At 47.6% G+C, this 24,178-nt stretch overlaps 1 protein-coding gene across 6 annotated transcripts in view; it reads right to left on the reverse strand.

The window, feature by feature from the left end:
• PTPRA (protein tyrosine phosphatase receptor type A) overlaps positions 1–24,178 on the reverse strand; it is a 133,832-nt gene that overhangs the window by 30,304 nt on the left and 79,350 nt on the right. For 4 of the 6 annotated variants that reach the window (XM_055699510.1, XM_055699493.1, XM_055699521.1 and 1 more), the window contains 3 exons: positions 3,910–3,988; positions 3,134–3,496; positions 330–347 (listed from right to left, as the gene is read on the reverse strand). In XM_055699510.1, coding sequence (XP_055555485.1) covers positions 330–347; positions 3,134–3,496; positions 3,910–3,988 — 460 coding nt within the window. Of the gene's footprint in view, positions 1–329; positions 348–3,133; positions 3,497–3,909; positions 3,989–13,967; positions 14,052–15,537; positions 15,628–24,178 lie in introns of all 6 variants that reach the window. The other 2 variants (XM_055699518.1, XM_014276924.3) reach the window with 2 other exon arrangements.

The raw sequence follows: 24,178 nt of genomic DNA on the forward strand, positions 1-24,178 counted from the left end.
AAAAAGAAGGAAATTCATGAATGGCTTCTTAGACTTTCGTCATCTAACTCTAGGGATGGTTAAGCTGATGTTTTTGGAGCATTCAGCAGGAACATTTCATATCTAATAGGACATGTACAAATTGGTATGGGATTGTTTATTTCTACAAAGAAAAGCTCAACACAAATTAAGATACCAGTGTGTCACCAGCTCTTCTAAAGAGCTTGATTAGGCTTTGTAAAAACAAGTGTGGAAGTGTGTCATAAGGAGAGCTATCTAACAGCAGAATACTTCTGGAAATGTTTTTACTGAGGGCTTGACTAAAGAGCAATGAAATACAAAATTCTTACCTCTTCTGTCAGAGTTACCTGCAGAAAGAGAAAACAAGTGTCTCTTAGCAACAAAGAAATACACATTTTAATAAGTCAGGAAGGATCAAAGACCAAGACAGTAACATATTTACTAACTCTCATCATCTGCTTGTAAATCTTTCCTTTAAAACATCAGCTAAAAAGCCAGGATGTTACAACAAATTTCAGCCTTCACTGAGTAACAAGGAAAAAACAACAAACCCCAACTTTTTATCAGCAGAGCAGGGAGCTGAAGCCAAGCTGTAGCACCGATAAACACAACTTACCACCTTTAATCAATAACACAGTCTGTTTAAGCCTACAACCAGCAAGCCACTGGCAGAATTCATTAGCACTTAAATATTAAGAGATAACAATCGTGCATTATTTTAAAAGAGTAGCTGAGCCAAGAGTTCAATTAAGAGCAGCTGGGCTCAGGGATGGGGACGATGAGCATCCAAGGAAAGCCTCTACCTGCTTCTTTGGATATCTCATCTGGAGGAAACCAGAACAAACCCGTGCCAACGAGAGCCCAGCCCAGCTCTCCCGCAGCAACGTTGCTGGCACAGGCACCCCACACCGCTCTTTTCCATGTGAAGAGCTGCAGCACGGGGTTGAGGACAGTCTTGGAAGGTTTGGAGAAGCAGGAACTGCCTGTACAACATGCAATTCATGCGCTGCCTTCTGTCCCTGTCCTTCTCTTAAGCACCACTTAATTCTTCCATGACTGATATTCAAATTTCCCATTAAGATTAATGGCAAGGGCAGCCCTAAAACTAATTTTGCTCCTTGACAAATTACTTGAAATAAAGGAAGAATTAGGTTTGGTCATTTGTTCTCAGGACTGATGTCAAGCGAGAAGCCCCATCTGGCCTTGATGGTGCAATGGTCAATGTGTCATAACATACACCAAGGGAGTTCACCAAAAACAGTAACCCAAGCCATAAAAGTGTAGCAAAGACAAAAAAATGACAAATTCAGTCCGCTGCTAGCAGGCATTGTATTACGAAATCCAGATCTTGGCTTTTGCCTCCATCATTCCCATTCAAAGGCTATGTTTATTCTAAATTTGCACCGTACATGTACCTAAGGTTAGTCTGGACTCCTTCACCCTGAAAAAGAGCCTTGAGGATTTGGGTTTGGAAGGAAGCTGGATGAGCTCAGGGATGGAAGGACACTGAGAAACTTGGGTTGCAAAATTCCTTCAGCCACATCCCTTCTGATGCTGGTAGCAAATATAACTTCACTGCAGCTTCACGGGCTGTGGTCCCCGAAGATGTCCAGAGGAAGAGGGCACACATATTTCACTGATGTGAAGAGTGCTTTAGATACCCAACACCCAATATCCCTCGATAAATTTATTCTTAAGGAATGTACATTTGACATCTCCCTGCATTAACTCCAGTATTATCTTCTTCCAGTCTTTTCCACCCCATCACCAAGTTACCCATCCTGTTTTTCCACTAAAACCTGCACTGCCAAGGCTTTCACTATAAGCTCTAGCAGGCATGGCTATGTAACTGTTGCAGCTCAGAGGCATGTAGTATCAAATCTGTGTCTCAAACCATGCAGCAATGGGCAAACCATGACTGAAAAGGCACAGATCAGCTAAGATTTCTGATCACCTCAGCCTCTTTTTGCCTGATTTTTACTCTTAACCTACATTCAGCAGCCAAACTACATTCTTAGGGTTCAATTTTATGATGTGCCAAGAGGAGAATGACAGCAGGATGGCAACAGAGACAACTCTTGCTCGTCTAGACCTTTCAAAGATTAAAGTAGCCCAAGTAATGGGAAAAAAAAAAAAAGAAAATGTAAGCATAGAATCACAGAATGATTTGGGTTGGGGAATGGACTTCAAAGATCATCTAGTCCAACTCCCCTGCCACAGGCAGGGACACCTTGCACTAGACCAGGTTGCCCCAAGTCCTGTCCAACCTGAGCTTCCAACACTTCCAGGGAGGGGGCATCCACCCCATCATCAGATCTGCCAGCAAATGCAAGACCAAGACATCCAGAACATGGCATACTCTTCTCAGTAAGGTCTCACCACATTGCTGCTGGTGCTCATCACAGTGGAGAGCACCTTCAGATGATTTATCAAATCATACGCAGCAAGCGGTTTAGCAACCATCAAGTGGTGCACAGAGATTACCCAGCCAGATGGGCCATCATCATCCCACTGCATCAACCTTCATCCCCAGCTTCGCTAGTTCTGGATAACATCCCAGCTTTCCAGCCCTCCTCAGGAACTGGATCTTACCCCTGGCTGGCCACCTCTAGTGTAAGCCTTACATCCTTTGGGACAGGGACTGCCTTGTGTGTGTGCTTGCACAGTGCCAAAAAGCATGGCTTGAGACCATGGTGGTTACCAAAGTACATATAAATGTAGCAACACTCTGGATAACCCAAGCTCTGCAGCTGAGCAGCAACCTGGAGTGATTTATTGCTGTTGCCTACATAGACCCGTTACAGATCAACTTTTTAGCCAACACCTGGGAGCTGTGCAGCACTGGCCCTGTTTTACACTACGGAAACCACAAAAAGCGATGAAATTCTACTGTGCCTCAAGTGGAACAAGATCCTAGGGTTTCTGGTGCCCCAGCATTTTGGCAAGAAGCCCAAACCTTTGATAGGATAAATCTCTCCTGATCTGCTCAGTTCAGGGAGGTACATTGTTTCCTATCACCATGGAATTTGCCTGGAGGGGTCTTCTCATTCCGTTCAGCAAAACAAAAAAAGAGCAAAGAAACAAACCCGGAGGCAGGGTGGTCTGGGGAAGAAGAGGTGAAGGAGATGCCTACCGTTGTGGGAAGCAGAAGAGGTCTCTTGAGTTGTCACTGTCGCACTGAAATTCCTCTCTGTCGTCTCCGCTTCTGTGCTGGGGAGAGCAGTGTGTGGATTAGATGGCGTCACACTGGGTAGCAGGAAGGTGGCTGGAGGCACGGACACCGATGTCCCCAGGGTGGAGGTGTTGAGGCTGACAGTGGTGGTGTTGGGGGAGATCTTGGTGGCTGTGGTTGTAGGTGGCTTTGACGCCATGGTAGAAACAGTCACTGGAGTGCTAATGTTGAGGCTGTTTGCGCTTGTCATAGTCCCATCCTCAGGACCTACTGTAGGAGCTTTGGTGGAGCTCCTGGGAGAGGTGGGCACTGTTGTGGGTGGCTCTGTGAGAGGAGAAAGCACAAGGGAACCTCCATGAGATACCTTTGTGCAACACTGGAAGTCTGAGATGCTGGAGATTCACATGAGTATAAGGGTAAAACAGCCAAAAAATCCCGAATCCAGGACAGGGAATGCTCTGCACAGTATGGTGGTGCAAACTTTATAAAACTTGAATTAGTATTATGATATTGAGGAGGTACAAAGACTAGAGCGCCTGTAAGAGAGGATCAACATTTGCTAGAGGTAAAAACTGCAGGTCCTGTTTATGAGCACCTGCAGCCCATCATCCTCTTTCCAATACTTTATATTACAGTTAAGTGGAGGGCTGGAGGAGTAAGTCAAGCACATGAGCACTTCCTCTTTTGATCCTAAAGATAGTTTAGGGACAAGAGAGGAAACGACAAGTATAGTTTACCTGTTGTAATGTTGTTAGCCCCTACACTTCTCAGGCCACTTCCAAGCAAAAGCAGAAAGAACCACAAATCCATGTTGACCTGGGGAAGAGAGCAAAGAACAGTTATTTAAACCCTCAGGCAGCATTATCCCAAAATAATTCAAACTGGAGAGATACCGCTGCACATCTTGCATGTGTAGAGCTGTAAGGGAGCAGTGAACGGTAGCTGGAGTCCCTGCAGGTATGTGGATGGCAGGGATTTGATATGTTCATACGTCCCCAATGGGAGAGCGCATGGAGAGATGTCAGTCTGGTGGACCAGCAAAGGTGACGAGAGATGAAGCAGGCAATGGGCAAACCGTGGGAGAGCACGCGAGGAATGAGCTATGAAGCTGAGCGCCAAAGAGAAGTACCTGGGCTTAAAGGAAATTAATAATGTGTTCATATAGTGGTCTGCAAATGGGTGCACTTTGAACAAACCGAAATGCAATACATGTGACAACAACCATGGCAAGGAGCCTTGAGCCAAAATGCCCAGGAACTGGAGGCAGGGAAGGAGAGGTCAGCTCCTGCAGGCAGTGCCCAGCCTGTTTCTCGGCATGGGTAGAACACCCGCATAAAGCCAGGCTCAGCTCCATTCAACCCCCATCAGATTCCCTGCAAGTGCGGACAAAACAAATATCCATAAATAATAATCCAAGATCATCTGCAAGCGCAGGCTGCACATTCATCCCACTGTATGCTTCTTCCCAGGAAACATCCTGCAAAATCACAGGACGATGACATTAGTCAAGTTGCTTCCCCATGGCTTTCTCCCTCAGCTCCTTTAAATACAATGTTTTAATGGTGATTTCTTTCCTCTGTAGACCTCAAAAAGCTCCTAAGAAATGGGTATTGTTATCTACTCTAAACAGATATGGATCGAGAGGCTCAGGCAAACGACAGTGAGATGCAAGACATCATCGTCCTGGCCAGGAGAGAGCCCAAAGCTGCCAAGCCCCACACCAGCACATGGCACAGGGGCCTCCCAAAGAAGGGCCAGCATCTTGCATCTGCTGCAAGCCCAGAGAGGGCTCGAAGACAGCTCTGATATGCGCCATCAACCAGCAGCTGCCATACAACTCTCTCCTGTCCTTCAGGCTTTTGTCACACGTCCAGCTGCATCTTCAGCATCTCCTGGGAGAAGGCTGGGAGATCTCACTGCCAAGTCAACTTGACATGCTGCCAAAAAAGGTTTTATTCCTGATATGCAGCCTAAACCTCCCCCTCTTAAATACATCTTGTGTTGTTTGTTCTTGTTCTATTTATTTAAATCTGCTTCAAACTAGACCCATCCCAAACTCCGGGCAAAAGGACAACACTGAAGTCATCAACATGCTGGAAGCGGTATCAGAAATACAAGATCCTCCCCACCCCACCCGGGAGTATCCTCCCACCAGCACCACCCACTTACATGTTTTTCCTCCCCCCACAAAAGAAAACCTGGCAAAAATTGAACTTACTCAGTGACCAAAAGGTCAGACAAACCCTGAAGCAGAAGGAAACCAAGCTCCAGAGATAAGAGCTTTCCTTCGGCTCCCTCCGCAGCCAGCCCTGCTGCTGCATGCAAGGCAGGGCTTTCTCCAAGGGGTCCCACTGGTGTGAGCAGCAGCTTTCCAGAGGGTTTCATCACCGGTTAAAATATCTGTCTGGATGAATTTGAACTGATTCAGTAGTCCTGCTGTTGGTGAGAGCAGGACTGGTTCTGCAATGCCTCCCTGAGGATCTGCTCCAGGGGGGGATGTCCTCAAAACCTGCAAGTGGTAGGGTTTTGATGACATGCTCCACTCTTGCTGCTTAACACACACCATGCAACTTGTTCAACCACCTGCCAGAGCCTGAGATGCGCTTGGCCTAAATTCTTTTGGCTTTGGAGAGAAAACTCGATCTTTATAAGGAGAAAATTTATTGTGCTGAGGGTGGTGAGACACTGGCACAGGCTGCCCCAAGAGCTGGGAGATGCCCCATCCCTGGAAACATCTAAGACCAGGCTGTACGGGGCTCTGAGCAACCTGATCCGGTTGCAGATGTCCCTGCGCATGGCAGGGGGTTGGACTAGATGGCCTTTAGAGGTCCCTTCCAACCCAAACTATTTGATGATTGTATGATTCTGTGAGTCTATATTTTTAGAGCTGATGGCAAGCCAGGGCAGCTGGAGCTTGAGGAAAAGCACAGTGGCAAGTACACCAGGGTGCCGGCTTTTGCTTCAAGGCACTTAACAAGCAATCACACTCTGGAGCTGAGATGGTCCCAAGCCAAAGAGGTTCTCCACCCCCACAGTGTAGGAAAGGGAGCTCGTGTCTCCCCATGTTTAATTGCAACTGGGAAGCATATGAAGCTGTGCTAAGAACAAAGGCAATTTGCTGCAGGAGGCAGCTCCTCCGAGCATCCTACTATGGAAACCCACAGAAATGGAGTGCTCACTGTGATGGGACCCGCATGCAAATGCAGAAGGAACCTCAGCCCATGCTGAATCCCCAGCGAACATAGTGGCAGCACTGAGATGCTCCTAAAACCTTGCACGGGCTGATGAAGGTGGGAACCCATCGCTACTGCCACAAGCAAACAGTAACAAGGTAAAGGGAAAGGCCTGGCTCTTCTGAAAATAATACTAGGAAAAAAAGTGACTGTTCGCTGTGTTTTGATGAATATTTGTATAGAAACACCATTCCTGTAGGTGGATGTGGCTCCTCCCCTCTTCCCCCAACTCATTTCTCAAAATGAGAGCTTGCATTCATTTGGGATCAAATTCATTTGGGATCCCATTCATTTGGAATTCCTGTTCACTTAGGGATCATGTTAATTTGGGATCTCCATTCATTTGGGATCCCACAGCTATGTCAGTACTAGCCCTGCAGCCGCAGTTTGCCCCAAGAGCAGAAAAACTGGTTGCTAATGGTGATGCTCCCACCACGCTGGCACCATACCAACTCCTCACACTGAGATCTTGCTCCTCAACGCCTGGCCCATAATTAACCAATCACTAGAAAACCATATAGACATTAATCTCTTCCAAGCCTTTCTTAATGGCTTCAAGGATCTTTTGAGCTGGCTGCTCCAGCTCTTGCAGCACATCTCAAATAGCAGGGGAATGAACTTGCTCACGGTCGCTCTGTAAAGGAGTGCAGAACTGGGGCTGAAGCCCAGGGGACCTGGTTCCTCTCCCCTTTGTGGTCCCTGGAGTCCTTTTGAGAAAGTTAAGGAAGGAAAGGATGATGGGTTAGCCCGTACCAATCTCGCACCTCTTCCCTAAGGCCAACAGCCAAATGTCCCATTAACCTCTGAAGCTCTTCTCCCCCATCCTCAACACATTTTCCCTTGGTATCAAAGGCATGACATGGAGGGTGGGTGGGTGGAAATGAAAGCTGTGAATCCCCTCTTCTTTCTGCCCTTCGTTACAGGGAAGTAACCCACATACAATAAAAGAGCTTGGATTTATTTTCATGACCCTGAATGCTACATAGACAAAAGCTACAGGCAATTCCTGGACTAGCCATGAGTACTGGCTGCAAAATCCCTTTGGGATGGTGGGACAATCATAGAATCAGAATCATTTAGGTTGGGAAAAATCCTTAAGATCATCTAGTCTAATCACCAATGCAGGTCCCTCCTTCGCTGACCCAGCAGCACAGCTCCGATGCCCTGGAATTACATCAGGGGCAGCTGCCTTTAAACCCCCTTGATAGTCCGTTTCATAAGTTCATTAATCCTTGGGTGGATCGCATTAGGAGGAAAGGGTTGGCAAGGGGAGAGAATACAGAATTTCCCCAAGCCTTACCCCATTTTTGTGAAGAAAGCTGGACGCAGGCAGTCCGTGTGGATCCTGAGTTTTTACGGCTTTATTACTGTGAATGTCAAAAGAAACAGGCCGCCGGGCAGCCCCGAGAGCACCATGGCTTGCTGTGCAGATCACTACACAAAAATCCTGGGAGTTGCTCCTGTGACCAGCAATCAGCTGCCAGCGCTGCTTTATCACCTTATAAACTGGATTTGGAGCAGAGAGCAAGCGAAAGAGCCCTGCGCAAGGGGAGGGCTGTGCCAGCCCAGCTCCCGGCTCCCAGCCCCTGCTATTAAACACTCCCTATTCCCAAATGCAGTATAAATAAATGCCAGCGGTACACCGTTACCCGCTTCTTAACATAAAAGGCCTCGAGAGTCCTACCCCAAAGCTGGAGAAACCCAAGTCTCCCTTCCCCCTCGGCTCCCTCCCTGCTGGTTTCGGAAACGGAGAGGAAATACTTGTAATGTTATCAACATAAACACAGCTCTTGGCCGGCTGCGACATCCTGCGAGCTCTGCAGAAAAACACCCTGACGTCACGGCGCCGGCTCTGCCGAGGAGAAAGGAGCCGGCTTCAGCACCGCTGCCCCGGCAGGTTGGGATGCTCAGTATCATGTCTTCATTTTAAACCATCTTTTTCAAAAATCAGGATTAGAAACTTGAATAAATGCTACTGGTGTCTCCAGCAATATTTTATATATATGTATCTTAAAAAAATGTATTTGTAAATACATACATAGAGAGAGTGTATATGCCCTGCACTCTCCCATACACTGCTCAGGATCTTCCGACAGAAAAGGCTGGGTTTTAGGCTGCAGGACATATATTTTAAAATAAGCTCATCTTGTCAAGACGATTGATACTGAAGGGGGGAAAAAAAAGGAAATAATCTCTTTATAAAGTAGTAAGTGGTTTAAAAATGGCACTTACGTCTGCTGCTGCTATAGCAGGGTTAGGCTGCAGGACCACCTCCCCGTGCTTTCAGAAAGCAAAGAATTAGTATTTAGTGCTGCAGGAACGGCCCGGAACCCACCCAGAAACAGCCGTTCACAGTCAAAGGCAGGATTTACCCCCACCTCTGACATATTCCTAATTCCTGGAAAATGAGGCAATCTTTTTCTGTGTGCAAGGAGGAGACACAACCTGAATTCTAACTGTCTTTCTGGGACTCCAGAAACCACTGCTGCTATCAGTAGGATGCTAAAACGTAGTGGCTCAACCAAGACCACCCAACCGCAGTGAAAAATAAAAAAAAATCATTCAGTTTTCTTCTTTTTTTTTGGCAGAGAAGAGAGCAAAACTAAGAACAAGGTTAGCATTTGCACTGGTTAAGTCTTTGAAGCAGCTCACAGTGGGACGAGAACAAGCATTAGCATAAAGAAAGGGGAAAAAGGTCTTTTTTTATTTTTTTCCTTTTTGGTGGCAGCAAGCCATCAGCATGGCTCAGCCACCCTGGAAAACAAACCTGCCATTCCCTCTCCCACTCCCTGCTCCTTTTAAATCCCATTTGTGGTTTTCCAGCCTCTCACTGGAGCTGTGATCCACGGCAGAGGAGAACTGCCCATGGGCTTATCTGATGGCAGGACAATTTCATCAGCGCGAGGTTCCCCTTCCCCATAACTCCAAACCTCTCACATTGGATGAGATATAAAGGATGTAAAAATAACAATCAGGATGAGCCCTGCTGCTGGGAGCTCTGCACCGAAAAGCAAAGCCTGGTTCTGTATGAGAAGTCATGCAGAGGAGCCAAGCATCTTGTATGGGGGCTCCTTACGCTGTGCATTGATTCCTTCTTCATTAGCACCACGCAACAAGCTGCTTTGGCTCCAAACTGCGCTGGGACGGCTAAGGGCTGTGGCGAGCTGGCCGTCGCAGGGAGAGGAATTGTTCAGTTTAGGGAGGGAAAAGGGTTTTGTTGCACTAAAGCAGCAGTGACTAATTCCTTGCATGTGTCTCCGAAACTGAAACGAGGCCTTTGATGTGTCACTGAACATTATTCCCCCACCCCACCCTCTGCTTTTCCACTCTTCAACAGAAAAGATGAATCACGGCAACCATTCACCCTTTCTGAACATCCACTTCTTTTTTTCTTTTTTTTTTTTTTTTTTCCTTTTAAATAAACAGGCGGCTTTCACATGAGTGACAGCCACTGTAACAAGTGGCGCATGAGGAGGAGGACAAGCCTGCGGTAAAGGCCTGGGTTTTTTTCTCCACCTGCCCAACCTTCAACAAATCACCTAGTTCCACTCCCCTGCCATGGGCAGGGACACCTCCCACCAGCCCAGGCTGCTCCAAGCCCCATCCAGCCTGGCCTGGGACACTGCCAGGGATGAGGCATCCACAGCTTCCCTGAGCAGCCTGTGCCAGTGCCTCGCCACCCTCATAAAAAATTTCTTCCATACATCCAACCTCAACCTACCTTCCTGCAGTCTAAAACCATTGCACCATGTGCTCCATTGCACCATGTGCTGTCACTACAGGCCCCAGCAGAAAGTCTCTCTCAGTCCTTCTTGCAAGCCCTCTTTAAGTACTGAAAGGCCACAATAATGTCTCCTGGAACCTCCTCCTCTCCAGGCTGAACAATCCCAACTCTCTCAGCCTTTCCTCACAGCAGAGATGCTCCAGCCCTCCAACCATCTCCAAGGCCTTCAGTCCAACAGGTGAGTGCAGTCCTCTTTCAAAGAGCAACCCCATCATACGTGCATGGAGGGAACCCGACCCTACCACCACCTGGCTTTCTGGGCAGCCAGAAATATCTAGCACCATTAGGATGATGTTAAAAACTGCTGGCCTGAACCAGCATCAGTCTTTCACATGGATATCATCTTTAGCGAGGTGTTAGTCTATCCCATGCTGATCACGCAGGCTCTCAAAAGCACACACTGGTAGCAGCAATGTGTGTGAAACTGTCGTGGGTGGATGTGGAGGATCAGGTGTTCACCAGCCAGAAGCTGGAAGGAGGTTCCCCAAGCTCCCTTTCTACCTCTGCTGCCAAAAACTGGAAATCCCTGTGCTTCATCCTGATTTACCATGAAAAGGCTCCCAAATTGGCTTTTTTACTCCATAAGTGAATGACGCAGGTTTCATTAATTCAGAAATATTTGCAAGGACATTTAAGACCACAGTTAAGAATAACTTGGTGGGTCCAGTCCTGCTTAACAGCTTCATTAATGATCTGGAAGATGGGGCAGAGTGCACCCTCAACGAGTTTGCTGATGACACCGAACAGAGGAGTGGCTGATACACCAGAGGGTCATGCTGCCATCCAGAGGGACCTTGACAGGCTGGAGAAATGGGCCAGCAGGGACCTCATGAAGTTCAACAAGGCAAAGTGCAAAGTCCTGCCCCTGGGGAGGAACAACTCGAGGCACCGGCACGTGCTGGGGGCCACCCCACTGGGCAGCAGCTTGGCACAGAAGGACCTGGGAGGCTGGTGGACACCAGGTTGTCCCTGAGCCAGCAACGTGCCCTTGCTGCAAAGGCGGCCAGAGGTGTCCTGGGCTGCGTCAGACAAAGCGTTGCCAGCAGGCTGAGGGAGGTGATCCTTCCTCTCTGCTCGGTGCTGGTGAGGCCACACCTGGAGCGCTGGGACCAGTGCTGGGCTCCCCAGTACAAGAGAGACAGGGACAGGCTGGAGAGAGTCCAGCGAAGGGACCGGAGCATCTCTGCTGTGAGGAAAGGCTGAGGGAGCTGGGGCTGCTCAGCCTGGAGAAGAGAAGGCTCGGGGTGGATCTCGGTGTCTGTGAACACCTGCAGGGAGGCTGCCAGGAGGACAGAGCCAGGCTCTTGCCGTGGCACCCAGTGACGGGACCAGGGGCCGTGGGCACAAACTGAGACCCAGGAGGGTCCCTCTGAACATCAGGAAACACGTTTTGAGTGTGCGAGGGTGACTGAGCACTGGCACAGGTTGCCCAGGGAGGTTGTGGAGTCTCCATCCTTGGAGATCTTCCCAATCTGTCTGGGCACAATTGTGGGCAGCTGGCTCTGTGGCCCTGCCTGAGCAGTGGTTGGACCAGTTGACCTCAAAGGTTCCAACCTCAGCCACCCTGAGATTCTGTACCTTACTATCCTACAAACTTTTCAGAAGGCAAACTTGCTGGGATTTAAGCTCATAGTGGAGTAAGCATCCAGCACTGAGAAGGAGATCCCTACATTGCGCAGGATGTATCTTGGGATCTCACCAGTGTCCCTTCAGCTCTACGCTGGTTTTCAGTGAACAAGCACTAGTTACTGCAAACCATGACAGCCCTTTGCCCTGTACGAGACGACCCTCCCCCAGGAGCCACTAACGAAGAGACAAATGCTGCTCAGAGGAAAGAAGCCCATTACAGCTTTCCCTAAAGGAGCTTGGAGCATCTCAAAGACTGGTAAGAGAGCCTCCTCAAAAAGCACTGAGACTAGGGAATTGTTATCCCAGTTAGGAGACAGGAAAACTAAACTGATGAGGTTTTAAGCAGAAAACCAGAGACAAACACTAATGAACATGGATGCTTAAGTATTCCAGACATGCAATAGTTCATGGTCCTAGAGAGGCACAGTAATGTTGATGGTGGGTATCTGTCCTCTGCAATTGTGGCAGGTCAGATCGTAGTTTTCTGTATTGCCTTGCTTTTAGGAAAGAAATCTCTCTCCGTATGTTTAAAAACTAAGACAGAGCATAGAAACTCAATGGTCTCACGCTGACAATACAAAAGTAAGAGCCAGGAGATGTAGGCTCCATCCCCAGCTATGCCAGGGGCAGATCAGTGGCATGTCCAAGACCAAGGCACCCAGTGATGTCCAGTCCTTGCCTATCAAGCTGCATGGACAGGCACTCATGGCCGCACTGCCGGCACAGCAAGCAGAGTCACCATCTGGAAGCTGCCCAAGTGCCTTGGAGGGGAAGAGCTACAAATGTGTCCCATTATTTTCCTAATAATAACTTTCTTAATAACTGTCATAATTAGGATGGGTTTAATTTGCCCTCAGCCACTCTTTTCTGCTGGTGCCATGGCTGTCTGATCATGGCAGCATGTGCCAGTTGCTCTTGCAGCTTTTGCAGAATAAACTGCGATGGGTTGGGGAATAAGTTGTGCAGGGAGACAGAAGGGGATGAAAAACTTCTTGGAGCTGTAGCAATGGAGAATGACCAGCTGGAGAGTGTTTCCTAAAGGACATGTCATCAAGGAGTGTCAAGGTGGGACAGGTAATAACTGGGAGAAGGCGAGGTTCTAAGACAGAAGAGCAGTGGGCCATGCCCAAGGGAGATGTCAGGTCAGGGAGGATGAAGATGAAAGACTGACTCTGAGCCTCGACCAGGAGGAAGGTGCTGGGGGTGAAAGGTTTCGCTGCAGGCCAGGCTGATGAGGGATGGTGGGGCGGCAGGAGCTGTCACAAAGGGGAGAGGGAGATGAGACCTCCTTCTGGGGTAATCAAAATGCATCTGCTGAAGCAACACCCCCAGAGCTTGTAAAAACCCCTGAGTAGTATGAGGCAAAACCCCATGGTCTCCTGGTGTGCTTTCCCCTGCGGGATGGGCATTGTAGCTGCAACACAGCACTAGGAAGCAGAAAGCAACCGCCTGAGAGGCACAAGAGAGGGTGGTTCAACTCATTATTCAAAATAATGAATTAGTAATTTAGAAAAAAAAAGAAGTCATATAGGAATGTATTTCTTTAAATATTCCATTTTAGAGTGTCCCCTCTTCTTTTGTCCCAGGCATCGTTTCGTAACATGTACAAAGAAAACATGAGTGCAGTTCACACACCAGCTATGACAAGGACTGGTTGCTTTTGATTGAGGAGTCAGGATGAAGCATGGCCATTATTTAGCATAACAACATCCCGACCTAGCACGATGCCTTTCAGAGAGCAAGCAAACGGTACGTGGGGAGGAGAAACAAGGTTTAAAAAAAACACCAAAAAAACCCAAACCAAAACAAAAAAAACCATGAAAAATTAAGCCCAGCTTTGGGGCTCAGCCCTTTCTGCAGGACCGAAACGAAGTCCCAGCTCCAAGCCACGACCAAGCTGGGGAGAGGGAGCATCCTACTTAAAACAAAGGTGTCGGAGGGGATCATTCGCATGACAGCCTTAAAATCTCATTACAGAGGCTAAGCTCCAATTAAAAAGCATGCGTTCGGTCATGCAGCTTAATCGCTGGTTGTGCTTACCCTGAAATCCGCCTGGGACACCTGTAGGGTGCGGGGATCAGCCAGCCCGTCCCACGGAGCAGCCCCTGAGCTAAGAAAGTGCCGTGGATCTGTAAAATCACCAATTTACCTGCAGTAATTCTGCACCGCTGCTCAGTTCAGCCCTGTTGCCACAGTAACACTTCTGGTGTAGCCGAGATCACTGATTATGAAACTAGAAAAAAAATCAGAGGCTGCTAATTAGGATATACTCCAGTTCTCAAAAAGCTCCATATTAATGACATTATGATTGCAAGCGCAGGGAAAATAAAGACGCCAGAAAGCATCGCCTCGGTCAGCACCGTCCACTGCCGCCAGCTGCTGCTCGGGTTTTTTTATATATGGGTCTTCAAATAGAGCTTGCAAATTCCCTGTAAATTCAGCTTGTTTTCCTTCTCTCTGAATGAATGTGCAAGACCCGGTGGAACAGTCTTTACTCTTTACATATATTTGCATGTATTAGACTGGAAAAAAAGGGTCAAGCGTGATGTACAAATGGTAATAGCCAGAGTGGGACCAAGGCTGCATCCCCTGCATCTTGCATTAACTGTGTTTCTGTTGCAGTTTGCCAGAGAAAAAAACCAAATCACACGTGGGGAACCAGCGCTGAAAGCGTTTTCCTTTCTTGGCTTTTATTCGAATGCCAGAAGCATTTGGAGGCATGTCTTCTGCTGAAGGCTTCAAGCTGAAAAGTCTGACTGGGAGCAGTTGTGCTGCCAGACACAAGTGTTTTTCAACACAATCTACAAATAAGATACTGGAGCTTATTTCCAGGTGAGAGGAAAATGGCCTGACTGGTATTTCTGGAGCTGCAAATCCAGAGCCATGGTGTTTTAAAAAGTCAGCTCATCAAAACACCTTAGTTTTTCCATTCTCATTGGATGATGAATCTCCAAGAGGATGAAATGGTGCTAAACAAGTGGGGCCAAGGACCAAAACTGAGATAATAGCCTATAATATTCATTAATGCAATGGCAGATTCTGCATTTTTCCATCATCCAGGGCTGCCACAAGACACAGAACCCAGCAGCCTGACTTCAGCCAGATCCACCGATAAGAACCGGGAGCCATCACCTCTGAAAGAGATGCAAAGGCTGAAAAACAAATTGCTGGTGAAAGTTGTTCCTTGAGCTCAGGCACAGCTTCTGGTTTGTCCTGGGGAAGGGCAGGAGCCAAGCAGTGCCAGCATGTTCCAGTCCCAGACTATCAGGCTGTGGTGCCCTGACCCAGACACGCAGCAAAGCTTCTGGGCTGTGACTTTATACCCCTCTTTGTCAGCATAAGGGATTTCAGAAGCTTGAGCTAAAATTTTGGTCCAAGAAAGAGAGAGAAAAGTTCTCCCCTGCTAGCAGTAAGAAAGCTTTAGGCAAGTAAAATGTAAAAGTCCAAAGTGGGAAACAGAATCATCAGCTGAAGGTGACCTAGAGACTTCAGCTACCACCTGGCTGGCACCAAGGATGCCGGTTTTGTAAGATTCTTTTGCCCAGCCAAAGGCTATCATGGAAACAAGCTGCATCTTATTTGTAAAGCAGTGGGAACGGCTGCTGAAGCTCTCATTCAGGTTGCAGGTGAAATTTGGATCAAAATGCAACACTGCGAGCTCCAATGCAGTTGCTGGAGATATTAAAAGCTGGAGCAATTGTAGATCATATGGGACCCACCAGAAAATAAGAAGAGAAACAATCACTCTTTGGTCATCCCAATTTATAGAAAGCATTCCAGTCCCTAGTTCTTAAATGAATAGAAATAACCTGAGGAAAAAAAAAATATATAAATATATGAAAAGCCTCTGAATGCTGCAGGGCTGTGCCCTCCCTGTAGCACAGGCAACGGGAACTTCACATCCACAGCAAGAGCTGATGGCACCCACCAGCAAAGGACAGTCCAAAAGCACGGAAGGGCTTTCCAGAAGGCAATGCTACCCCCACCACTGGATGGAGCTTCTAGCAATTACCGTCCCATAGCCTAATTACACCTGGTTCAGACAGTGCAGGGAATTAATGCTGGCAATTAAGCTGATGACTCATGTAAGGGCTTTTCCCGAGGCTGCCTCAGGATTGGTGCTGCACAGCTGTCGATAACTCTTTCCTCATGAAGGGTGAAAAGCAAAGTGCTGCACTTGAAGAACTGGGAAAACGTTTTTCCCCCCAACTTTGAGGCAGGAAAATTAAGATTACTTATTTTCTTTAGCAGTATCACTTAAAGCCTTGAAAGGACAGTCCCTCAGCTATCGACTGCATGAACCAGTCTCTCCTCCCGCTCACCAGTAGTACTGGGGATATGTTAGGTGTAGTGTTAATTACCTACAAATGTGATTTATTAGCTGGAAACAATGCAAAGGGCTGATCTCATATGCTAAGACATCCTTTAAACACAACGTAAGAGCAACAGACCAAGCACGACGGCATCCCAGTCCCGAGCAGACAGGGATTACCACATTACAAATAACAAATTAATAAAACAAGCGGAATTCAGCTGCTGTTGATGGTTTAGTTGGAGGCATTATTTCTAACCTTTTAATAGGCTTATTTACAGGAATTAGTCCTTTAATGCTGTGTGCTCATGTATATAGTACTGTATAAGCCAGTTCAATGCGACCACAGAGAGAACATCTGCTTTTGTGAGCAATTAGGGAAATTATTGCCAATTACAGGGACTGCAGGTAAGAGCAGCTGGGGAGAGAGGCTGTCTACGAGGAGGGATGGGAAGCTTTTCAAGATGCTGATGTGAACAGGAAGTTCACTGGCAACAGAAATATCCCGGCAGAAAGGAGCCTGTGCCCAGAGAGCAGCCAAAACATCGGCAGCAAGAAAAGGATTTCAGAGCCAGCAGAGTTTGGGGGCAATCCCCATTATCATTTACGCTGTTGGCATTTTGGGCAGATCAGTCTCCCAAACATTTCTCCTCATCAGCCCACGCTCCTGAAAAAGGACCAAACTCTGTTTGGCTTCAGTGGCTCTGCTTCCACTTTCCATCTTTTTTTCCCATCTATTTTCCATCTATTTTTTCCATCCATCTTTTTTTCATCTATTTTCCTTTCCATCTCCCATGCCCAAGAGGGGTGTCCTTGTTCAAGAAGCGATGCTGTAGACACAGGTTTTAGAGCCACACTAACAGGCTGGGAATCTTCTATCACTGCTGCTGCTACAAAATTATTATATATACATTTTTATATATTTTTTACATATATAGATATAAACCCAATATCATAAATCTATTTTTTATATATATATTGCTGTAAAACTATCATAAACCTACTGTCTTTGCTATAAACCTATTTCTTGCTGACACAAGATTATGTGAACTGAAACAATCCTAGTCTTAAACAACAGGGTGGCCATAAGCTCCTGCAGCCCCTGCAGATACCAACACAAAACCTAATGCCCAGTAGTTCTGAAAAAAAATATAAAAAACTTAAAATGCCTTTTCTTATCCTTAAAGTAATTAAACAACAGCCTGGGACGACTAACCTTTAGCCCTCCCATGTTACAATTAATTCTCTATTTTAATCTCCCAACAAAAGGCTGAACTCAACTGTATTATTGTCAGCGAGGGCTTTTATCATCAGCCTTCAGAACGGTCAAGGCATGGGAGAGAACAATGACTCTCACAGGACAATAAATACAATCTAAACAAAAATACCCTGTTGCTAAGGTTTAAATCAGACTTTTTTGGGGGCGCAGCCGGGTAGCTGGGAATCCCGGTGCCACCCTATATAAAAAAATATGGGAGAGGATTAGGACTTGGACAGAGGAAAATAACCTGACACGCAGCCTTGTTGTGTTTTTCCCTCCAGGATGGCATTTAAAATATGAGTATCACATAGCGGACCTTAAACGAAAGCCGACGGCTGGAGTATGCTGCTCTTTGCAGCAGGCGATGCTCTACCTAAGCCCACACACTGCTCCAACCTCTGTGGTCCTGAGCTTCATGTCTTGCTCCAGCAAGGGCAGGGGGTGAACCATGACCGAACAGAGTCAAGGTAATAGTGCAATTCAGTTTTTATGACCCATTCTGTTCTTTTGCCAATAAACAAGGTCTCCCTGAGCAAGCATTAAATATTACCTTGTGTCACTTAGATTTCAGTGATATTCAAATAAACATTAAGAGGCTCTGACAGAGCTCAAATCCCCCTGTATTAGGCACATAGGCCAAACAGCTACCAAAATTCTGCTAATTTAAATTAATTTCAAACCCATCCAGAATGACGGAGCACTCAGGTTAAATATTTTCATTTCAATAGCAATGCAGTGGATAGCAACCGAGACATCACCATCTTTGAAAGTCTTTGCTGTCCCAGCATTTTCAAAAGGCTTTGAAAAGCAGCTTTCCTACAAAAACACCCATTTCCATCACGCCCTCGCTAGGAGCATAATACACAGAAGGCTCCTCAGTATTGCTGTTAAATAAGAGAGCCCCCTAACCAGGCATTAAATGGTACAGGAGCTCACACACAACAACAGAGAGTGCTTTCTGTAGCAGTTTGTCACTGCACAAATACAAGACAAAGTCTGTTGCTGAAGACCAAGACTGCATTGGTGGCACAGTGGTCCAGCCTAATAAACTCATCTCTTTTTCATAGCATCATGGCATCATTTGGGTTGGAAGGAACCTTAAAGACCATCTAGTTCCACCACCCTGCCACAGGCAGGGACACCTTCCACTAGACCAGGTTGCTCCAAGCCCTGTTCAACCTGGCCTTGGACACTGCCAGGGATGGGGCATCTACAGCTGCTCTGGGCAGCCTGTGCCAGTGCCTTACTGCTCTCATCATAAAAAAATTCTTTCTTATGCCCAGCCTTTCAGTCTAAAACCATTGCGCCTTGTCCTGTCACTACAGACCCTGGTAAATAGCCTTGCTCTGTCTTTCTTAGAAGTCCCCTTTAAGTAGTGGGAGGCTGCTCTAAGGTCCCCCTGGAGCCCTCTCCTCTCCAGGCTGAACCCCCCCAACTCTCCCAGCCTGTCCCCACAGCAGAGCTGCTCCAGCCTCTGACCATTCCCGTGGTCCCCTCTGGCCCCGCTCCAACAGCTCCACGTCTCTCCTGTGCTGAGGACCCCCGAGCTGGAGGCAGCGCTGCAGGGGGCCTCACCAGAGCAGGGCAGAGGGGCAGAGCCCCCTCCCTTGATGGTTGGCTTTCTGGGCTGCGAGCACACATTGCTGGGTCATTTTTTGCCCACCAGTACCTTCAAGTCCTTCTCTGCAAGGCTGCTCGCAATCCCTTCATCCCCCAGTCTGCACTGATACTGGGCATTGCCTCAAACCAGTTGCAGGGCCTTGCACTTGGCCTTGTCAAGTCTGATAAGGTTCACAAGCGCCCACTTCTCAAGCCTGTCAAGGTCCCTCAGGACGGCACCCCTTCCTTCACGTGAGTCACCTGTACCACTCAGCTTGGTGTCATCAATTTTGGCTCCATGAAATGCAGCCTGCTGAAGAGCAGGGTCCAACCTGGCCCAGGTTCCCTCTGTTCCCCTTAGTTCAAACCAAATCCAGTCCAATCAAGTCCAATCCTTCATGACACACATCCATCTTCAATCTGTGCCCTGCCTGAAATCAGATGCTGAGCATTTCTAGGTGATTTATCTCTGGGTCTGGTTTATCTCAAGTGAGTGCTGTTGCGCCCCAAGCCATCCGGTGCTTGTATAGCTGTGGGGTGCGAGAAGAAAGAGGGATGCTCAGCTGAAGACCCCCCTGCAATGTTGCCGTAACAAAATGCAGGGATGTACCAAACAGGAGGGAGAAAAGTAGATGTCATTTTGGGAAGTGCACAAGGGTTGAAAACAGAGTCCTACAGATGGAAAAAGGGCAACATCTAACACGTACACAAAGCAAGAGGGATGTTATGAGTAGTCAGTTGAGTACAGGGTTATTTGTGTTCATTTCTGCCTTAATACCTTCTTGTTAGGGCACTGTTCTCAAAAGCACTATCTCCAAATAATTTCATAATCTAGACATCAATTCCAGAAGTGCCTTAATGTAAACATGAGCCCCATGACAGAGTGCTTGCACTGGGTCTCCAACCAACCTCTGTTCCGCTCTTCCCACAGCTTTACAGGCATCCTACAGGTTCTGGGTGCGATTTAGCTGGCTTTAAAAAACAAGTCTCCAGATGTTATGGGATCTCTTTTTATCCTCTTTATATTCCTGGTGCTCCAATGCTTGTATACTTACAAGGGTGGATGCTGACTCGTCTCCATCTCTGACTCTGGCATAGAGCACGAGCTATAGGAAAGGCAGATTTGGAGGCTTTGGAAAATGTGGTGGCAACTTCATTCTCAATTAATTATCCCAAGAGCAACACAAGAAAGGGTTTAGCTGTAAGTGCCTGCCAGTTGCTTTGCTGAAGGAAAACCTCCGTATCTCAGCCACCACTTTGCAGAGGCTGCCAGCATGCTCATGAGTGCCATTTTGACCGCCTCCCAGCTCTAACATTGGCAGCAAAGACAACGGGCACAGCTCAGCCTCTAAAGCAGATTTTGCACCATTTGAAAAGACATGCTCCAGAAAGGGAGAGAGCAGGCAAAAGCAGGGCAGCCCTTGCTCTTTCCAGGTGGCCTTTCTTAGCAGCAGAAGGGCATTTCAGGTGTGGGGTGCTCTTAAAGCAGCTGGACGAACCAGTTATAAATGGCAGGATGCTGAGATACTTATTAAGAGTCAAGCAAGGAACACCAGCAGTGGGGTGACTTGTAATCCTTGCTGGTGTGGACTGGAATTAAAATTAATGAGTTAGAAATAAATGGCTAGCCATCCCAATTTGCACCCCAACACATCTCTGACTATGAGATGTATGTATAGACAGAATTAATCCAATACCGTCTTCGTCCTGACCTATTTGGGCATGGCGATAAGACCCACAAAAAACATCTCACAAGATCCGACACAGTGCCACTGCCCCTGACTGGTTTACATCCCCACCACTGCTTCTCCCCCTGCCCCAGACGACACTTCAAGGGACCCAAGAAGCAGTAACATCTCTGAAAGCTGCTTTACTACAAAGGGAAAGACCCCTTCACCTGGAGGGAAGGGAAGGAAAGTTTCAGGTGACCCGGTTCAAAGATGCAGCTATTGCTGAGCAGCTTTTACTCCTCTCATCCCAGATTAGCTCCTCTAAACTCACCAGTGGCAAAGCTGTTTCACTTGCTGGAAAGATGCCATGTTTGTGTGTCAGATTAAACGTCTGTGCTTTTAAGCCCTGGATTTTCAGATCAGATCTGCGTGTTTGGAGGGGTGAAAAACAACACAAACTGTCTGTTAGGGGAGTTTCATTGAACAGACACCATTATTTCTTCTTCCCCATCCCCCATATCACCCCTCCTCCCTCTACAGCCAAAGTGATTCAACAGATTTCAGGAAAATGCAGAGAAAAAAACATATTATACATTTTCTGTGGTCAGTGTTTTCCTATTAAGTCAGAGAGGAGCTACCAGAAACACAGTGTGCAGTTGGCATCTCCCCTTCCTGGCTCACCACTGCAGGGAACTAACCAACTTGGGATCTCAGGTTTGAGGACCAGGTGGATGGTCTCACCTGCAAGCATCTTTCTGGGACAGGTACCCGTGCAGCCAGCCCTGGGATCAACTGTCATCCTCAAACTGCATCAGACATGGTGCCAAAGGCACTCAAACCCAACTGGACCTCTACTGCCAAGCAAGGATGCTCTCAGCCTTGGCGAGCTGGTTTCCTCATTGGGAAGGTCAGCAGAAAGTCTGAAGACAGAAAGGTCATCTCCAGCAACAACCCCAAAGGCTTTAGTTGCGCCAGTAAGGTGGGGAGCAAACAGATGGAACCATTCAACAAGATATGGCTTGAGGGTCTAAGATAATTTTATTTCATAGAATCATTTAGGTTGGAAAAGACCTTTATGATCATCAAGTCCAACTGTTAACTCAGCACTGCCAAGGCCACCACTAAACCATGTCCCTAAGCCCTACATCTGTGTGTTTTTTAAACAGTTCTAGGGATGGTGATTCCACCATGTCTCTGGGCAGCTTTTCACGCTATGAAAGCTATATTTCTCAAGCTGTGGCTCAATAGTTTTATCTCAGCAGCAGAAAACTCTCTGAGAAAGTAGAAAAGAAATCCCAAAGCCGTAAATGTCTTCGTGGTGTTCACTGCTCTGTTGGCATTGTATGAAAAGAAGGGAACATTTCAGCATCTGATTTACTCCATCACATCACAGCGTTGCACAGCTGCTCCTTCAGTAGGTCCAGGCATGAAGGTGGAACCAGCTCAGTGGTGAAGGAGGAGCGACTCATGGGGACCTCCCATCAGGGTGTGCCCATCCCTGACGCCACAGCCAGGACAGCCCACCATCTCCCTGTCACACATCATGCAGAGGCAGATGTGGCCTTCCTTCCACCATGCCAAAATACACAAGGTTTTCCTCAGCAAACCTCTGTGTGTATGAGCCTTCCCACGTTATTTCTGCTGTCCTACAGAGCCCCCTTCCCATCCATCGTCCTTCTTCAGCTGCAGATCTCTGTATGAGAGAAGCAGCAGCCATAAAGTAACAAAAAGCGATGATTCACCAACAAAGGGATGCGCTGGTCCTTCTCCCTCCCACGTTCACGGCACCATGCAATGGGACTACTCTGTATGTATCAGCTCTTTGGGGCAGGGACCATAATTCTGCTCAGCACATGCTCCAGTAGTTTTCGATGCAGGACCTGGCTCTGTGGGACCTCTACGTGGTATCACAAATAAAAGATGAATCACACTTTATGAATGCAGCGTACCCCGCCTCTGTCAAAATGATAATGTTTTAGGTATGAAAATTAGTCTGAAACTGGGAAAGGATGCTGGCTTATCCTGTGAAAATTGTAGGTGGAAACTGCACGTGGTCTTCCATCCCTGCTCTTACAGGGTACTTCAAAGGAGACCCCACTGTAAAGAGATAACAGGATCCATCCAGTTTGGATTCTGGGGCTCTATCGGTCTACACAAGCTCCACGTCAGCCCTTTCACCACCCTCCCAGCTCCCCATCAGCCCTCGCTGCCGTAGCAGACTTGCTACAGGTGCTGACACTTGTCCCCACCCTCTTTCTGAAGACAAGAGTTAAGTCTTTCTTTTTTGGCAGCCAGGTCTAATGATCTAATGTACCTCAGATGATCAGTACAACCACTAGGAATACGGTCTGCGCTTCTGGTCTGATTGCCCACCAAAGGGGCACCCAATGTCCCACCATCCTCTCACGTGCCTCAGCATCTTTGCTCTCTCTCTTCTCATCTAGTTTTCCTGCTTAGGTCTCATTGTGGTGGTGGGGACATTTTAATGTAGACAGAACCCACAGAATCAGTCTCCATCCCTGGAGATCTTTAAAAGCCATCTGGACATGGTCCTGGGCAACTGGCTCTGGGTGGCCCTGCTTGAGCAGGGGGTTGGACCAGATGTCCCTTCCCACTCAACCACTCTGGGGTTCTGTGAATTTGCATCACAAAACCTTCATATGGCTCTTCTAGCATATCACCTCCCCAAAATGACTCTCACTGGCTTCAACGACAAACAGTAGAAGTCAGCTCTGAGGCTGCTGGTGAGCTTAGGCATCATTTCCAGCTGTTTTGGATCTCTTCAAATGGTCAGTGCTCTACAATCCATGTAGAGAAGGGAAGCCAAATCATCACTATCCTCCTTTACATATGGCACACACAGCTACAAAAACACTAACTAGCTTGTCAAGAGGTTCTGCTAGCTCTATCTACCCAACAAAGGCATCCACCAAGGAGTGATCCCCAGCCCCTCGAAACAAGCCCACTGCTCAGGATCAGCCCATCTGGAGCAGGCTCTGCCCCTGCTGCCCAGCACTGTGCCTGGCTTGTCCCCGAGTCCCAAAACATTCTCATGGCCCAACAGCATCTTCCTGTGGGGCATTTTTTGCTTTTCCATTTCAAAAGCCCTGAGATATTACAAGAACTGTGATGCAGCACACCAAAATTGGGGGTTTAACAGCTTGGCAGGTAAAACCATGAGTCACACAAGCACAGGAGCACATGGGGCCATTTAATTGCCCAAGCTCTGCAGTAACCAGAGGACTTGGTGGGGCATCAGAAGGGAAATCCAGTGCCTCTTGTTCACACCAAGTCAGTCCCTGATGCAAAGTATTCCCCAAGCTATATCTATGGTATGAGGATCTGCTTGCTTGCCATGATGGGGAGCTGGGGAGTCAGGGAGCCAGCCTGGAAACAGGCAACAAGGGCAGCCAAGGACAGCAAGGTGTCCTGAGTCCCAGTCTTTGGGCTTTACCATCATCTACATCCTTGCTGCAGAGAAGCTTTGGCTTCAGGGAGCCAACTATTGTTTCCAGCAT

Source organism: Falco cherrug, chromosome 1 (genome assembly GCF_023634085.1).
Source record: "Falco cherrug isolate bFalChe1 chromosome 1, bFalChe1.pri, whole genome shotgun sequence".
Lineage (NCBI taxonomy): Eukaryota > Metazoa > Chordata > Aves > Falconiformes > Falconidae > Falco > Falco cherrug.